The sequence below is a fragment of the Sinocyclocheilus rhinocerous genome, unplaced genomic scaffold (assembly GCF_001515625.1).
Source record: "Sinocyclocheilus rhinocerous isolate Xijiao unplaced genomic scaffold, SAMN03320098_v1.1 scaffold1050, whole genome shotgun sequence".
NCBI classification, from domain to species: Eukaryota; Metazoa; Chordata; class Actinopteri; order Cypriniformes; family Cyprinidae; genus Sinocyclocheilus; species Sinocyclocheilus rhinocerous.
The window spans coordinates 407050-422579 of record NW_015651629.1 but is presented as its reverse complement, the minus strand read 5'-3'; the positions used below and the strand labels follow the sequence as shown (position 1 = coordinate 422579).

Below are 15530 nucleotides of genomic sequence, written 5' to 3'. Positions count from 1 at the left end.
AATATATATATTATTTCATTTCCATTTATTTTATTGACGTATTAAAATAACTCAAATTAAATAAAACTAAAACGTAATAAAAGACCTATACAGACATAATAAATTCAGACATAATTTAACTAAAATTAAAATTAAAATAAAATCTGCACCCCGCGGTACGACGTTGACCTTGGAATTATGGGAGATGTAGTTTTTCAAAGGAGCCTGATTCTAATTGGCCGGAGCGACTCACGTGACCTTCCTCCTGTCACACGTGGGTTAGACTCTTTCCTGTGGCGCGGAATCGACAGCGGTTCCCTCAGGACGTCAACGGATCGATTTGAGCAAGATGAAGTTTTATTATCAAAACAAATATTAGTAAACGTGTATGTGGGACAGATATTACAGTTTAAAGTCCGAGTTTAGCGCGTGAGTCGCAGGATGACGCAGAAACAGCCGTTAGAGCTTCGCTTCGTCGCTGATGAAGATGTTTTGGATCATATTGTAGAGAAACAGCAAGGTAAACGCGTTTCTCCTCAGTTTTATATTAAAAGCGTCATAAGATCGGGGTTTGTGTGTTTTAACAAAACTTTAAAGGCACTCATTTAACTTTGCTTTTACTTTCAAACTATAAATTACTATATAACCAGTCATTTCTCTAATACTGTAGTACTAGTAACGTTACTATGGTGTCAGATGGTAATATGGTACATTTTATATTTATATTTTATTCACACACACACACATATATTCATTCATTTATTGATTTGCTTACGTAATTAATATGTTATACTTTATATCTTATTTATTTATTGATCTATTTTGTTTAGTTGTACATTTATATTTATATTTTTTGATATATTTAGCTTTATTTAGTTTATTAAAATATTATGCTCTATGTTCATTTTGTTTATTTGTTTTATATATAATATTAAAAAATATTTTATGATATTTAAGCATTTATTTTTGCTTATGTGTTTATATTTATTTATTGTTTTAATGTATTTACTTATTTATTGATTTATTTTAGTTAGTTTATACTTTATACATTATATATTATTTATTGATGTTTTTTTAGTTTAAATGTGTTTTTATCTAGTTTATTAATATGTATATATTATACTTTATTTGTGTTTTTATGATTACTGATAAAAGTCTGATGTTTTGCATTGTGAATCTAGATATAAAAGCAGCTAATGGATCCGTACAGACGCTGGTGACCGTAAAAACCCAGCAGAAATCCAAAAGATCTGAGGCAGGAGAGGATGAGGATGATGATGAAGATGAAGAGGTGTTGAATGAGCAGAACTATGTGGATGCTCTGTGCACCGGATCACAAGGTGACCATTAACAGCCTTAGATACTGACCGATAACGCACGGTTTTCACAGTATAATGATCGCTCGGTGTGAATTCTAGCTTCTCATTGGTTGTTTATTTCCCAGATACGAGTGAAAATGGCACCGTCACTGCGGGATCATCTGTCTTCTCGTTTCAGACCATCAAACGGGGCAATAAAATGGCTCAGATGGGTGAATAAACACTTGTCAGCTGTTCAGTTTGCATACACACTAATAGTACATTTGTGACCCTGGAGCACAAAACCAGTCTTAAGTCGCTGGGGTATATTTGTAGCAATAGCCAACAATACATTGTATGGGTCAAAATTATACATTTCTCTTTTATGCCAAAATCATTAGGATATTAAGTAAAGATCAGGGCCAGTATTCACAAAACATCTTAAGGCTAAAAGTAGCTCATAACTCGTCAATTTAGGAGAAAATCTTAAAAATATTAGGCGTGTCAGTCCTAAATTTTTGCTCTAAGAGTTTTTCACAAAGTGTTTTAGGTCTAAAACTAGCTCCTAAATCTGTGAAAGGTTAGGAGCAGTGAAGAGGACTCCTAAGCCACAAACTATCCTAAAACAGCTGTTTCCGGCAATTTTAGAAACATTTGACAATAATGAGCTTTTATAAAGGTATCACCTTTGGTTTTGGAGGTTATACCAACTCTAAATGTTCCTTTGATTATATCCTTGTTTTCATTAAACAGTTAGAGAAGAAGTAACAGCTGTGCTTGAGTCCAGTTTGGTTTTCTTTTACGTTTGCATGTCTTACTATCAGTCATGATTATTCCACTCTGTTAATTAAAAGCCTGTTTATATGCACATTCACTAATTGTTTACGAGAAGCACACATCTAAGAGGCTGACAGTTAGCTGAGCATATGACACTTAACCTGCATTTTAAAACCTTTATTTGAATACGGCAACATAATATCGCACTCTACAATATTTCTATGAATAAATCTCTGACAGAGACTATCAGCCAATCACTGTGTGCATAGTTAATAAGCACGCTGACATCATCCATAGCAACGAGGTAAACCCCGCCCCCTTACTCTGAGCTTAACACTTCTCTCTATTCCTTAGTACAAGTTTGTCTCTGCAGCTTTAAGAGAAAACTCTTAGCTAAAAACTTTTAATGCTATTTAGGAGAACTCTCAGTGGTAAGATAAAATGTTCTGTGAATACGGGCCCAGGTTTCTATAAAGATATTTAGTAAATCTCCTACTGTAAATATATCAAAACTTAATTTATGATTAGTAATATGCATTGCTAAGAACTTAATTTGAACAACTTTAAAGATGATTTTGTCAATATTTAGATTTTTTTGCACCCTCAGATTCCAGATTTTCAAATAGTTGTATCTCAGCCAAATATTGTCCTTGTCGTGTGTTTGTGTAGCGTCTGAATGGTCTCGAACGCCTGGGAAGAGCGTGACCTTCTGCACATCAGACACAAACGAGGAGTCGTCCAGCCCGACACGCACCGCTAAAAGTCTGTCCTGATCCTGCGGTTTGTTTTCTTCTCTCGTTCTCAGTTTAAAAACTGACTGACTCTGATTTTCTCTGTTTATCCACTACAGAATCAGCCAATCAGAGCAAAACCCCTCAGAAGGTGAACTCATGTGTTTCTGTGCCAAACATACATGTTTACATGTGGTTGTGTTTTACTCACATATATATATTCTTATGTCTAATCAGGGAAAGAAGGTGCAGTTCATCTCCACGACACCACACCGACTGCGCAAGAGACTGTCAGGTGCGTTTGTTTCTTTCTTTTTAACAATAAGAGGACAATATAATGACAGTAACACACCAATAGAGCAAAAAATAAAAAATAAAATAATGCACTATATACCATACAATATTTCTTTTTTTTTTCAAAAATAGATAAATACTAACAAAAATTAACAGAACAATAATTAAATAGGCAAATAAAGTTCTCTTTAAATTCTAGAATAAATGCACATAAATTACATAAACATTATGCATTTACAAATATCACTTCTAATTAACAAATCATTATTTGTGTAATTATTAGATTACAACAAATGATTAATAATTTATTAATATTAATGTAAAATAATATATTTAATACAATAGTAAAGTAAACAACATTAATCTATTTCCACAAATAAATAAATATTAACAAAATTTAATAGGTAAATAGAGTTCACTTTAATTTCCAGACATAAATTACCTAAACATACATTTAGGCTTGCAAATAAAAGTATTATAATTAACAAATTAATATTTGTATAATTATCAAATTATAATAAATTATTAATATTGTATTCATATTAATGCAAAAATTATTAGATTTATGACAATAGAAAAAAGCAAACAAAATTTTACTTATCTTTTTCCTAAAATAAATAAATACTAACAAAATTTTAAAGAATAATAACTAAATAATAGGCAAATAAAGTTAACTTTAAATTCCAGAATAAATGCACATAAATTACCTAAAATTACGCATTTAGTTTTGCAAATAAGTCTTATTAACAAATCATTATTTGTATAATTATCACATTATAATAAATTATTAATATTAAAGATTATTATATTTATTGCAATTGAAAGAAAATTAAACAATTTAATTTATATTAACAAAAGAAACTTTTTTTTTTTTTACATTTATTTAAAGTCATATTTTCTCTACCTTTTAAATTCTTCTAACAAATAGTAATGTTTCTAATATGCAGGGCATTAGTAATAGTATATAATTGGTTAAAACAACTGTTTAAACTAAACATTACATGACATTCATAATTATATTTTACTACTATAAGTTCTATCTATCTGTGGCATTTTTTTAACAGTGAAAGAGGATATTAAACAGAATATGTCTTTAGAATAACATGCAGTAGTGAATCATTCCCAATAAGACCCAATAAGAGTTAATCTGATGTCATGAGTATAAAGGATTTTCTGCAGTGCATGAATTATGGATTTGTTTGTAAATGTGTGTATTTCTTGTAGGGCTGCCCCCTAATAGTCGACGAGAAGAGGCTTGGTCGACCAAAATTTTATTAGTCGCTTCGTCACAGAAAAAAATTAATAAGAATCCACAGGCGAAGTCACGTTGGTCATACAGATAAAAGCAATGCATCTTTCAAATCTGTAAAGACTCTACGTTTATTTGTTTGCACTCACAATAACAACAAAACATTGCGCTTTTGTAAAATAATGAAAGCAAAAAGGATGCGCTTTCTGCCGTCTCGGTCTCCGTGAACTTGTGCGTGAAACTCCATGTATACTTGCCTTACAGACATGAAAAATATATCTATAGAGAGTGAAATGCCTACTTTCAAATAAATTATGAGTTTTTACATAGCACTTTTCTAAGCACTCAAAGCACTTTACATTGTGAGGGGGTATCTCCTCTAGTGATCGACCGATATTGATATTTTATAACCGATACCGATACCAATTATTTGCGTGTTTATGTGCCTGATAACCGATATGCAGAACCGATATTTATATACTGTTATAAAGTAAATAAATGACTGAGTGAAGTAAGTCCATACTTCACTTTGGTTTTTCCTCCTTTCAGTCATCCTTCACGAGACTAATGATGAGCAAATATACAACAGAGAGAGAAGTCAATTTAGCGTTTTTATTTCCAACATGCGCGCATTCATGGCTGTATTATTTAATTCACGCAAAGTTACGTCTTTATTGGGACAGGACTTGGATTATTTTACATGACTCCGTGAGTTCGTCTCTATTTCTTAGAGCCAAGCTGCATAAACTGCATATCAGGCATTTATGTAATTCATCTCATTTGTGCATTAATGGCTGTTACGTTAAATAAAGTTTACTAACTACAGTAAATCAAGTACCCGTGCACGCCGTTGTTGTTGTCTTGTTTCCCCTCAGATGCGCTGCAATGGTGATCCTGCGCGCAATTCTCAAAACACCCACAAGATGGCGGCGTTTACCTGTGAATCCGATATTACAAAACCGATATCCGATTATTGTAAAATGCTTAAATATCGGGAAAAATATCGGTAAATCGATATATCGGTCGATCTCTAATCTCCTCATCCACCACCAGTCACTAGTTTACCTATAAGTTATTAAAATGTTAATGCAGCCTCCTTACTGTTTTTCCCGACACATTTATAATCATTAGCCTACTTCTGCTGGTGTGCTGTGACAAGCTTTATGCGTGTGCTTGAGCGCTTATTAGGCTTTGTAAGCAATTGAAGTCTCATTATTATGATTTAAATTGTTTATTAATAAATGTGCGATTAGTCGAATAATGCTTAAAATGAACGACTACTAGTCGACCAGAAAAATCTTTAGTCGAGGGCAGCCCTAATTTCCTGTTTCTCGTCATCCGTGGCTCTCACAGGTGTCCGTTTCATCTATTAACGTGTTGTTGTTGTAATTATTATGCAGCTCCGAACCTGCGTTCAGACAGCGAGAGCGATTTCTCCCCCTCGAACTCTGAGGATGATGATGATGATGCTGAAGAACACGAGGGGAAGAGGGTCGACCAGCCCAAAACACCCAGTAAAAACACGTCCGCTGCTGCGCTCTATAAGACGCCCAGTAAGAAGGGCAAGAAAGCAGCAGAGGTGAGAGTCTTATCCTAACCTTTGACCTTCAGACCGTCTGGATGAGGGTCCAGATGAGCCTGAAACCAGAGCAGGAAGAGTTTATGACTAACAAAACAAAACCTGTTTCTTGCACTTAAAACACCTTAGCAACCACCCTCAACACCCTAGCAACCTGTAAGTCATTAAGTAATATAATAACAGTAACTGTAATAACTACTATATTAAATATTATAATAAATGTAATGATAACAAAAGCTGTAATGATAAATGAAACTTATAAAATAACTATGATAATAACAGTAACTATAATGACAAATTTAAGGATAACTATCATAAACGTAGCTATAATGACTAATTTAACAATAACTATGATAAATGTAGCTATAATGATAAATTTAACAATAACTGACAAATGTAACTATAATGGCAAGTTGAAAGATAACTATCATAAACGTAACTATAATGACAAATTTAGCGTTAACTGACAAACGTAGCTATTATAAGAAATTTAATGTTAACTGTGATTAACAGCCATAATGACTAATTTAACTATAACTGATAAACGTAGCCATAATGACAATTTTAACAATAACTATGATAAATGTAGCTATAATGACAAATTTAACGATAACTATGATAAATATAGCTATAATGACAAATTTAACGATAACTATGACAAATGTAACTATCATGGCAAATTGAAAGATAACTATCATAAACGTAACTATAATGATAAATTTAACGTTAACTGATAAACAGCTATAATGACAAATTAAACAATGACTGATAAATTTAGCTGTAATGACAAATTTAACGATAACGTGATAAATGCTACTATAATGATAAACATAAATGTTAAACAACCTACAATGTAATTTTATTTTATTTTTTTAAGTTGTAAATAAAACAAATTATTAGGGCTGCCCCCTAATAGTCGACTAACCATTAATTGACGAGAAGAGACTTGGTTGACCAAATTTTTTATTAGTCGCTAGTTGAGGAAAAACCAACAAAAAATCCACAGGAAGTGGCGAAGTCATGCAGTCCGTGTCGGACAGATCGTTAACGGCTGGTCTATGTGGTATAGGGCTGCTCGATTATGACAAAAATCATAATCACGATTATTTTGGTCAATATTGTAATCAGGATTATTTAACATAATTATAAATGGGCCATATGACCAAAACCTTAAATGAATGATTTATTTAAACATAGCGATCGATATATATGAATAATCTAATTTAAAATAAAACAACATAGTCTTCACTGTAAGAATTAAACTTAATTTGTTACTTATTAAAGCTACAAAAAGTGAGTGATTTTGTCTTTGTCTTTTGTTGTTTCATTAATATTAAGCACACAGTCGCAGCAGGAAGATTAGGCTGCTGTCACTTTAAGAGCCGCACTGATTCAAATTACTGTTACACACATATTTTCATTCTCAACTGTTTATGTTCATTTATTACATGACCGACGAGGGTTTACGTGAATAACCACTAAGTGCTGCATTTGACAATTTTTTAGCGTGTATATGACCGTTTAGGCGCGCACCTTGAGTTAAAAGATTACTTTTATGTCCGTGTTCTGAGCGCATCCACAGAAATCCTCCCGAGGAACAGCGCAAGTTCTCTTTCGCGCTTTTAAAAACATGAATACATCTAATCAACTTAAATAAATCAAGCACGTCCCTTTTGCAAAAGTCACGTTACATGATTTTACTGATTTGCACGTGAAATTGGGCTTTTATGGAAGAGCGAAAGCGCACTGCTAGAAAGAGAGTGGAATGGGGCGCAATAATTGTTTTATCTCGATTATTGTATTTTCATAATCGTTGGAGGCCGAAATCGAAACTGTATTTCGATTAATTGCACAGCCCTAGCCTTACAAATTATTGACGTTTCTAACTTCAAAATTTCTTATTGAAATTAGTGTTACTTCCATTTCTTTGTAATTATTTTTAAAAGTTACCAGCAATTTCTGAGTGAAAATTCTTTCTCCACCGAATTTTTTTCCAGTGTAGCATCACAGCAGCACGTTTTGCATTTCTGTTGTTTTTAACTTCAGAAAATATCTACTCTGAACGTCTCTCTTGTTGTGTGGTTGTTCTCCTGCAGTCTGATCTGGTGGAGGAGTATTTTGAAGCTCACAGCAGCTCTAAGGTTCTCACGTCCGATCGGACCCTCCAGAAACTCCAGACGCCCAAACTGGACCGGGTCAGTGATCTACAGCTGTCTGTGATTGTGGGATCTGTTTGAGATCTAACGGAGGTGTTCAATTGTGTTTTATAGGAAACTCTGCTCAGCCTCTTGGGTAAAAACCAGCCACGCTTCGCAGAGGAAATTAAACAGCTCAATGCAAAACACGAGAAGAACTTCAACCAGTGGATGCTGCAGCTGCAGTTGAGTGTGTGTGTGAGTGTGAGTGTGAGTGTGTGTGTGAGTGTGTGTGTGTGTGTGTGTGTGTGCGTGTGCGTGTGAGAGTGTGTGAGTGTGAGTGTGTGTGTGTGTGTGCGTGCGCGTGAGTGTGTGTGTGCGCGCACGTGTGAGCGTGAGTGTGTGTGTGTGTGAGGATGATGAAGATGCACATATTCATCTTGTGTTTCTCTGTTCATGAATATTTCAGCATGGGCTTTAACATCTTGATCTACGGTTTGGGCTCCAAGAAGCTCTTGCTGGAGAAGTTCCGCACATCCATGCTTTCTGACTACGATCATGTGGTGGTCAATGGCTTCTTCCCCAGTATGACCCTCAAATCGGTTCGTTCGCTGCTTCTGTGTTTCTCTCACGCACACATGAAACCTCTGTCATCGTGAATGACTTTATTATGCAACAAAAAAGATGTTTTGCACAACCTTCATGCTGCTTTTGTCATACAGTGAAAGCATCATGTGACAAAACAGCAGTCGTTATGACTGATATCGACTAATATAACAAACTCGGTGTGAATGTTTCAGTTTGTTCACTGTCTAAGTCCCGTTCGTGCCACGAACTATAACTAAAACTATAAATATAATAATTTTACAACAGCTACAAAGGTATGTAATGATACAAAATGTAATGGTAACTTTAACAATAAGTATAATGATAATTGTAACAGTAGCTATGACAATAAATATAACAAAACATTAAAAAAACAGTGATAACTATAACATTAAATATAACACTCACTATAAATATAATGATAACTGAAACGCTATCTATAACAATAATGATAAATATAAAGATGTCTCTAACGATAGTGGTTATAACGATAAATATAAAGATAACTCTAACTATAATAACAATAACTAATGATAATATAACAAAAAATATAGTGATACTGAACTGTAACAATAAATATCACTATAAAAATAATAACTAATGCTAACAATGATAAATATAAAGATAACAATAACTAAAATTATAATAACTGTAATGAAAAAATATTGTGATATCTGTTACGATAAATATATAACTAATGATAAATATCATAATTGTAACTAACGATAACTAACAACTATAATAACTAACTATAATGCTAAATATCATGATAACTGTAACTATAACAATAAATAAATAAATAAAACGATAAATATCATAATAACTAACTATAACGATAATGGCAACTATATAACTTTAATGATAAATATCATGATAACTAAGTATAATAACGATAACGATAAATATCACAATGACTTCAGTGATACATATCATGATAACTGCAAGTATAATGATAACTATATGATAACTATAACAATAACTCATCTCAATTTTGAAAAATTGACCCTTATGACTGGTTTTGTGGTCCAGTGGTTATAATAACTATAACGATAAATATTTAAGCGTCCTCCGCAGCAGCTGATAGCGTTCCTTGATAACAGCTTTGATTGACATTGTCTGAATGCTGCTGTAATCTGACAGATCCTCAATTCCCTCACCTGCGACGTGTTCGGACACGAGGGAACTTTCCGTAATCCTGCAGACCAGATCGACTTCATCATCAGAACTCTCAGAGAAGGTAAGGCTGACGTGTGACGTCTCTCAGCTGACCTCTGATCGTCTCCAGGCTGTAAGCCGCGTGTTTGTCTTCCAGACCCGAGCAATCACATCTTCCTGGTCATCCATAACATCGACGGGCCCATGCTGAGGGGCGACAGGAACCAGCAGGCACTGGGGCAGCTGGCGGCGCTTCCCAACATGCACCTGCTGGCCTCCATCGACCACATCAACGCTACACTCAGTCAGTCTCACGCTTCAACTTTAGGTGATGCTGATCACTGGTATTATGGGCTTGTAATGTTCTCCTCGTTTGCGTTTGCTCAGTCTGGGATCAAGCGAAGATGAGCATGTTCAACTGGCTGTGGTACGAAACCACCACATACCTGCCGTACACTGAAGAGACGTCATACGAGAACTCACTGCTGGTGCAGCAGACCGGAGCACTGGCCCTCAGCTCACTAACACACGTGCTGCGCAGCCTCACGCCCAACGCCAGGTGACACACACACACACTCACACCCCCCTCACTCACTCACTCTCTCACTCAAACACACACACTCCCTCACTCACTCACTCACTCACTCAAACACACACACTCACTCACTCATTCACTCACTCAAACACACACACTCACTCGCTCACTGCCACCATATATCTGGTGGTTCTTAAAAAGTACTAAAACAATTGTTAATTGAATTAAGTGGAGTCCAAATTCAGAACCAGGGGCCTCATATAAAAGATGCACATGCAATTGGATTTGATCCTAAATTCCATTAATTCATCATGCATCAAAAGTGAGGAACAAATCTGGATTTATAAAGGGCAGAAACTGACATGAAAAGGTTATTATGTGATTGTCTGAACTGAGAAATACACGAAAGAACTTTCTGCACTCATACACCAATAATTAAAATAGTCCAATATTGATGATAATAGTAATGTAAAGAAAAATAGGGAATTACAATATTCATTATATATATTTATATATACACACACACACACATGTGAAAACAAATGCATTTACCAGACACTTTTAGCAATGTATGTGTCTCGTGTGTCTGTGTGATTTTCAGGGGAATCTTCAGATTACTGGCAGAGTTTCAGCTGGAGAACAAGGACAATCCTGCATATACGGGTAAAACATCCACCACTGCCACTCAATGCATTTATAATGAAGCCTCTGCTTATTAAAACGGATGATTGTTGTTGTTTGTTCAGGATTGTCTTTCCAGGATTTCTACCAGCGCTGTCGCGAGTCGTTCCTGGTGAACAGTGACATCACGCTGCGCACGCAGCTCACCGAGTTCAGAGACCATAAACTCATCCGCAACAAGAAGGTCAGAACTCGCCTGAACTCACTTCACACCTGCAGAATTACTAGGGATGTGATGATATCAAAATCTCACGATACGATAACATCGCGATATGAAGTCCATGAAACGATATTTATTGCGATATAATAAAAAAAAAAAAAGAATTGGAAAAAATTAATTATTGCACTTCAAAATGAAGAGCTGCGACCCATGTTCTTAACTAAGAAAACTTAAGTCAGAAGAAAGTCAGTGAATTGACTTGTAGTTGAACTTTAAAGGAGACTCAACCCTCTTTTTATTTGTGATCTACTGTCTCAGTCTAAATTACACTCACACTGCTGTTTTAGGAAGATAAACTAATTATTATAATAATAATAATAACAACAGTAATAGCCATATATTATAAAACAATTGCACTGTAAAATAAATGAAAATGAATGTTTCATAGGTATATTATTTTAGCTTTCTGAGACGCAGAAAACACCGGATCACGAGCTGATCGTCTGAACCAAGTGTGTGCTTCACTTTGAGACAGACTTGATGAAGAGATGAAGCATATTGTGCTTTCGGTTTGAGATACTGTGCCAAAGCATAATGACCCAAAACACAACTTTAAACACCTCTTATGTTAGAATAAGAAGTTTAAATATATTTTAAAAACTACACACACCTATCGTTTCATATCGTCATGTGACCGCGATAATATCGAGACAGTTTTGCTACCATGATATTGATTATATCGTTACATCGCTAGTAATTACTGAAGTGATGATTATTTACGCAGTGTTGTTTGTGTGTCAGGGCGCTGATGGAGTGGAATATCTGCTGATTCCGGTGGATAACGGCACTCTGACAGACTTCCTGGAGAAAAACGATGTGGAGTGAAACCAGGAAAACCTCACTGCTGTCCACGGCTCAGTAAATGTGTTTAGCTGAATAGCACTTAATCTTTCTGATAAATAACTTGCCAACATTGTATCATAAATGATTTGATACAGGAGGAAACGTGGCAGGTTTGACTGAAGACAGAGACCGCTTGTGTGGTTGCAGGGTTAAAGGTCTCTTAAAGGAACAGTTCACCCAAAAATGACATCATGCTGAAAGATTAATATACCCCAGCGACTTAACACTGCTTTTGTGCTCCAGGGTCACATATAATATAATATATGATGCATTTGATCATATTTCTGTTGCAGGTGATACTCTGATTTGACCAACATCACAGCTGTATTGTCCTCGAGTGACTGATGAATGGGCTCACCCTGGTTGTCGAGTTTGTGCAGGCCGGGCAGGTTTCTGATGACGGTCATGCGGTATCTGTGCGGCTCAGCATCACAGCAGGGGTTCTCGGCGAGCCACAGCACCTTCAGACGGCTCAGCTGCTGCAGATGCTTCAGCTCCGACAGACTCGGGATGCTGTTGCGTCTCAGATACAGCTCGCTGAGGTGCTGACACGACGAGATGTGCTCCAGAGACGAGATCTGATTAGCACTGAGAACACACACTGAGAGTTATTACAGTCATATGATGAGATTTATTATTATTATGGATTACTGCCAAAACAAACCTCAGTGTGAGAACCTCGATGTTAGGAATCTCCACAAATATAGAGATCTGTGGATAAAATCAACACATAGTGAGATATCGCACTGAGATGGTATCATTTGGTAATACCTCGGTACTTTGATACATACTATGGTACTGAATAAATTATAGAATATTTTAATATGGTTTTAATAATATTTTGAAATAATAACTATATAGTAGTGCTGTCAATTGATTAATCGCATCCAAAATACGTTTTTGTTTACATAATATATGTGTACTGTGTATATTTATTATGCATATATAAATACATTCATGTACATATTTTTTAAAAATATTTACATGCGTTTCAGCTTTTGTCTTCTCCAGATGTTAACTGATGGACTGGAGTGCTGTGGATTACTTGTGGATTATTGTGATGTTTTTATCAGCTGTTTGGACTCTCATTCTGACGGCACCCATTCACTGCAGAGCATCCGTTGCTGAGACACTGATGCAGTGCTACATTTCTCCAAACCTGATGAAGAGACAAACTCATCCTAATCTTTCAGCATCATGTCATTTTTGGGTGAACTGTTCCTTTAAATCCTGTTTCTGCAGCTCACTCGTGTACAGTATTCTGTAAAGTTTTGTAGGATCACAATAAATATTCTTATGCATCCGAGTTTATTTACATAGAAAAATACATTCTCATATATTATCTCAACACAACAAAACATTGCTACACTTCATTTAGATCATTACAAAGCAAAACATTAAGAAAACATCTTAATTTGAACAGGAAAAGGCAACTTGGTAACAATCACGAGCGAGGCGTTTAGACGTGAGCATAACAGATTCAGATTCAATGTTTTAATGTTAATATGTGAGATGGAGCTCTGGCTGCTGGTTTAAGCGTGTCGTCAGTGTTTTCCGCTGGTGTTTATGAGCAGATGGGAGATTTCTCTCGCTCTCTCCGTCGACTGCGTGATCGGAGTTTGCTCTCGGTGACCGACTGAACGATTTTTAGCTCCTCGACGTCCAGATCCTTCATCAGGAGGAGAACGGCCTCCAGCGCGTGAGTCTATAAACAAGACGGGTTATATACAGTACATGCATGTGTGTGTATTTATATATATATATACACATAAATATACACAGTACACATATATAAACAAAACTTACTTTGAATGCGATTAATCAATTGACAGCACTAATATATATATATATATATAAATATAAATTAGAATATAATGGAAAAGTTCAAAAAAGCAAACTTTCTTATATTCTAGATTCATTGCCCACAAACTGAAATATTTCAAGAGTTTTTTTATTTCATTCTGATGGTTACGACTTACAGTTGAGCTTAGGAAAATTTAAAATTCAGTATCTCAAGAGCTTGATTAGTTTTGGGTATAATCCTGGGCTAGTTTAGAGCATGCACCCACAATACTGGGGAGGACTACTGGCTTGACAGTCCTCTTTTCGGATAAGTTTTGTATTTTGTTTGGAGATCAAGGTCTGGAGGAAGACTGGAGAGGCACAGAATCCAAGCTGCTTGAAGTCCAGTGTGACGTTTCTGAATCCTCATTACTTCAGTCTTCAGTGTCACATGATCTTCAGAAATCAGTATAATATGCTGATTTGCTGCTCAAGAAACATTTCTGATTATTATCAATGTTGAAAACAGCTGAGTAGAATTTTTCCAGGATTCACAGATGAATAGAAAGTTTCATCAGAACAGCATTTATCTGAAATAGAAATCTTTTGTAACATTATATATGTTCATAATTGTTTTACGAAATTATATTTGATTTGAGTTTTTTATAGACATTTATTTCCCTGCGTTGACAAATTTAAATGCGCTGCATTATTTTGCTCATTGCGCCCTCCTGTGGCCTCGGGAGACAAGACAAAATTTTCGGGCTAAGGAGAAAAAGAACTGGACTGTTGCTCAGTGCTCCAAAGCCCTCTTTTCAGATGAAAGTAAATTTTGCATTTCATTTGGAAATCAAAGTCTGGAGGAAGACTGGAGAGGCACAGAATCCAAGCTGCTTGAAGTCCAGTGTGACGTTTCTGAATCCGAGATGATTTGGGGAGCCGTGACGTCTGCTGGTGTTGCTCCATTGTGTTTTATCAAGTCCAGAGTCAATGCAGCCGTCTAGCAGGAGGTTTTGGAGCACTTTATGCTTGCATCTGCTGACAAGCTTTATGGAGATGCTGATTTCCTTTTCCAGCAGGACTTTAGCACCTGTGACAAACCCCTTGATATAACTGTGCTTGATTGGCCGGCCAACATGCCTGACCTGAAGCCCATCTGGAGTCTATGGGATGTTTTCAAGAGAAAGATGAGAAACAGACGAGCTGAAGTCTTCACTAACGCCTCAGCAGAGCCACAGACTGATGCTCGTCTCCGGGCCACGCCGCACTGAAGCAGTAGTTCATGCAGAAGGAGCCCCGACCAAGTATTGAGTGCAGAATTAAACCTACTTTGGAGATCTTGAACATTTCTGTTTTGTAAATCTTGTTTTGATTGATCTTTGAGAAGATATTCTAATTTTTTGAGATACTGAATTTTTTATTTTCCTAAGCTGTAAGTCATAACCCTAAAAATAAAAAAAATCTCGAAATATTTCAGTTTGTGTGCAGTGAATCTAGAATGCAAGAAAGTTTGCTTTTTTGAATTAAATTACTACAAATAAAGAACTTTTCCATGATATTCTAATTTTTTGAGATGCACCTGTACATACTTACATATACAGTATATATATATATATATATACACACACACACACATACATTTATATATATATATATATATATATAT

At 35.5% G+C, this 15530-nt stretch overlaps 3 protein-coding genes across 3 annotated transcripts in view; 1 reads left to right on the top strand and 2 right to left on the bottom strand.

Annotated features, from left to right (window-relative positions):
* The first annotated feature begins 254 nt into the window (after window positions 1-254).
* Window positions 255-12247, top strand: orc2 (origin recognition complex, subunit 2). The gene is made up of 16 exons (XM_016518700.1): window positions 255-499; window positions 1161-1319; window positions 1424-1510; window positions 2724-2816; window positions 2905-2936; window positions 3023-3080; window positions 5729-5907; window positions 8004-8102; window positions 8178-8287; window positions 8512-8644; window positions 9789-9885; window positions 9961-10107; window positions 10191-10362; window positions 10940-11001; window positions 11085-11203; window positions 11981-12247. Exons 1-16 carry the CDS (start codon window positions 421-423, stop codon window positions 12062-12064), a joined length of 1710 nt encoding a protein of 569 aa, XP_016374186.1. The 5' UTR covers window positions 255-420; the 3' UTR covers window positions 12065-12247.
* An 80-nt stretch (window positions 12248-12327) lies between these two features.
* cfap410 (cilia and flagella associated protein 410) overlaps window positions 12328-15530 on the bottom strand; it is a 9774-nt gene continuing 6571 nt past the window's right edge. Inside the window, exons 3-4 of the mRNA XM_016518683.1 lie at window positions 12747-12793; window positions 12328-12670 (exon numbers count right to left, since the gene is read on the bottom strand). Coding sequence (XP_016374169.1) covers window positions 12328-12670; window positions 12747-12793 — 390 coding nt within the window. The remainder of the gene's footprint in view (window positions 12671-12746; window positions 12794-15530) is intronic.
* The window catches only part of LOC107713238 (protein C21orf2-like), a 7623-nt gene continuing 5350 nt past the window's right edge, over window positions 13258-15530 (bottom strand). Inside the window, exon 3 of the mRNA XM_016518689.1 lies at window positions 13258-13787. Within this exon, the coding sequence (XP_016374175.1) occupies window positions 13647-13787 (141 nt within the window). The 3' untranslated portion in view covers window positions 13258-13646. The remainder of the gene's footprint in view (window positions 13788-15530) is intronic.

Bases quoted from the DNA above. Each gene is read 5' to 3' on its own strand.
- orc2 (XM_016518700.1), top strand. From the start codon at position 421: ATGACGCAGAAACAGCCGTTAGAGCTTCGCTTCGTCGCTGATGAAGAT. The intron at 5,908-8,003 runs GTGAGAGTCTTA...GTTCTCCTGCAG, and splicing joins AGGGCAAGAAAGCAGCAGAG to TCTGATCTGGTGGAGGAGTA. The intron at 8,288-8,511 runs GTTGAGTGTGTG...TGAATATTTCAG, and splicing joins CAGTGGATGCTGCAGCTGCA to CATGGGCTTTAACATCTTGA.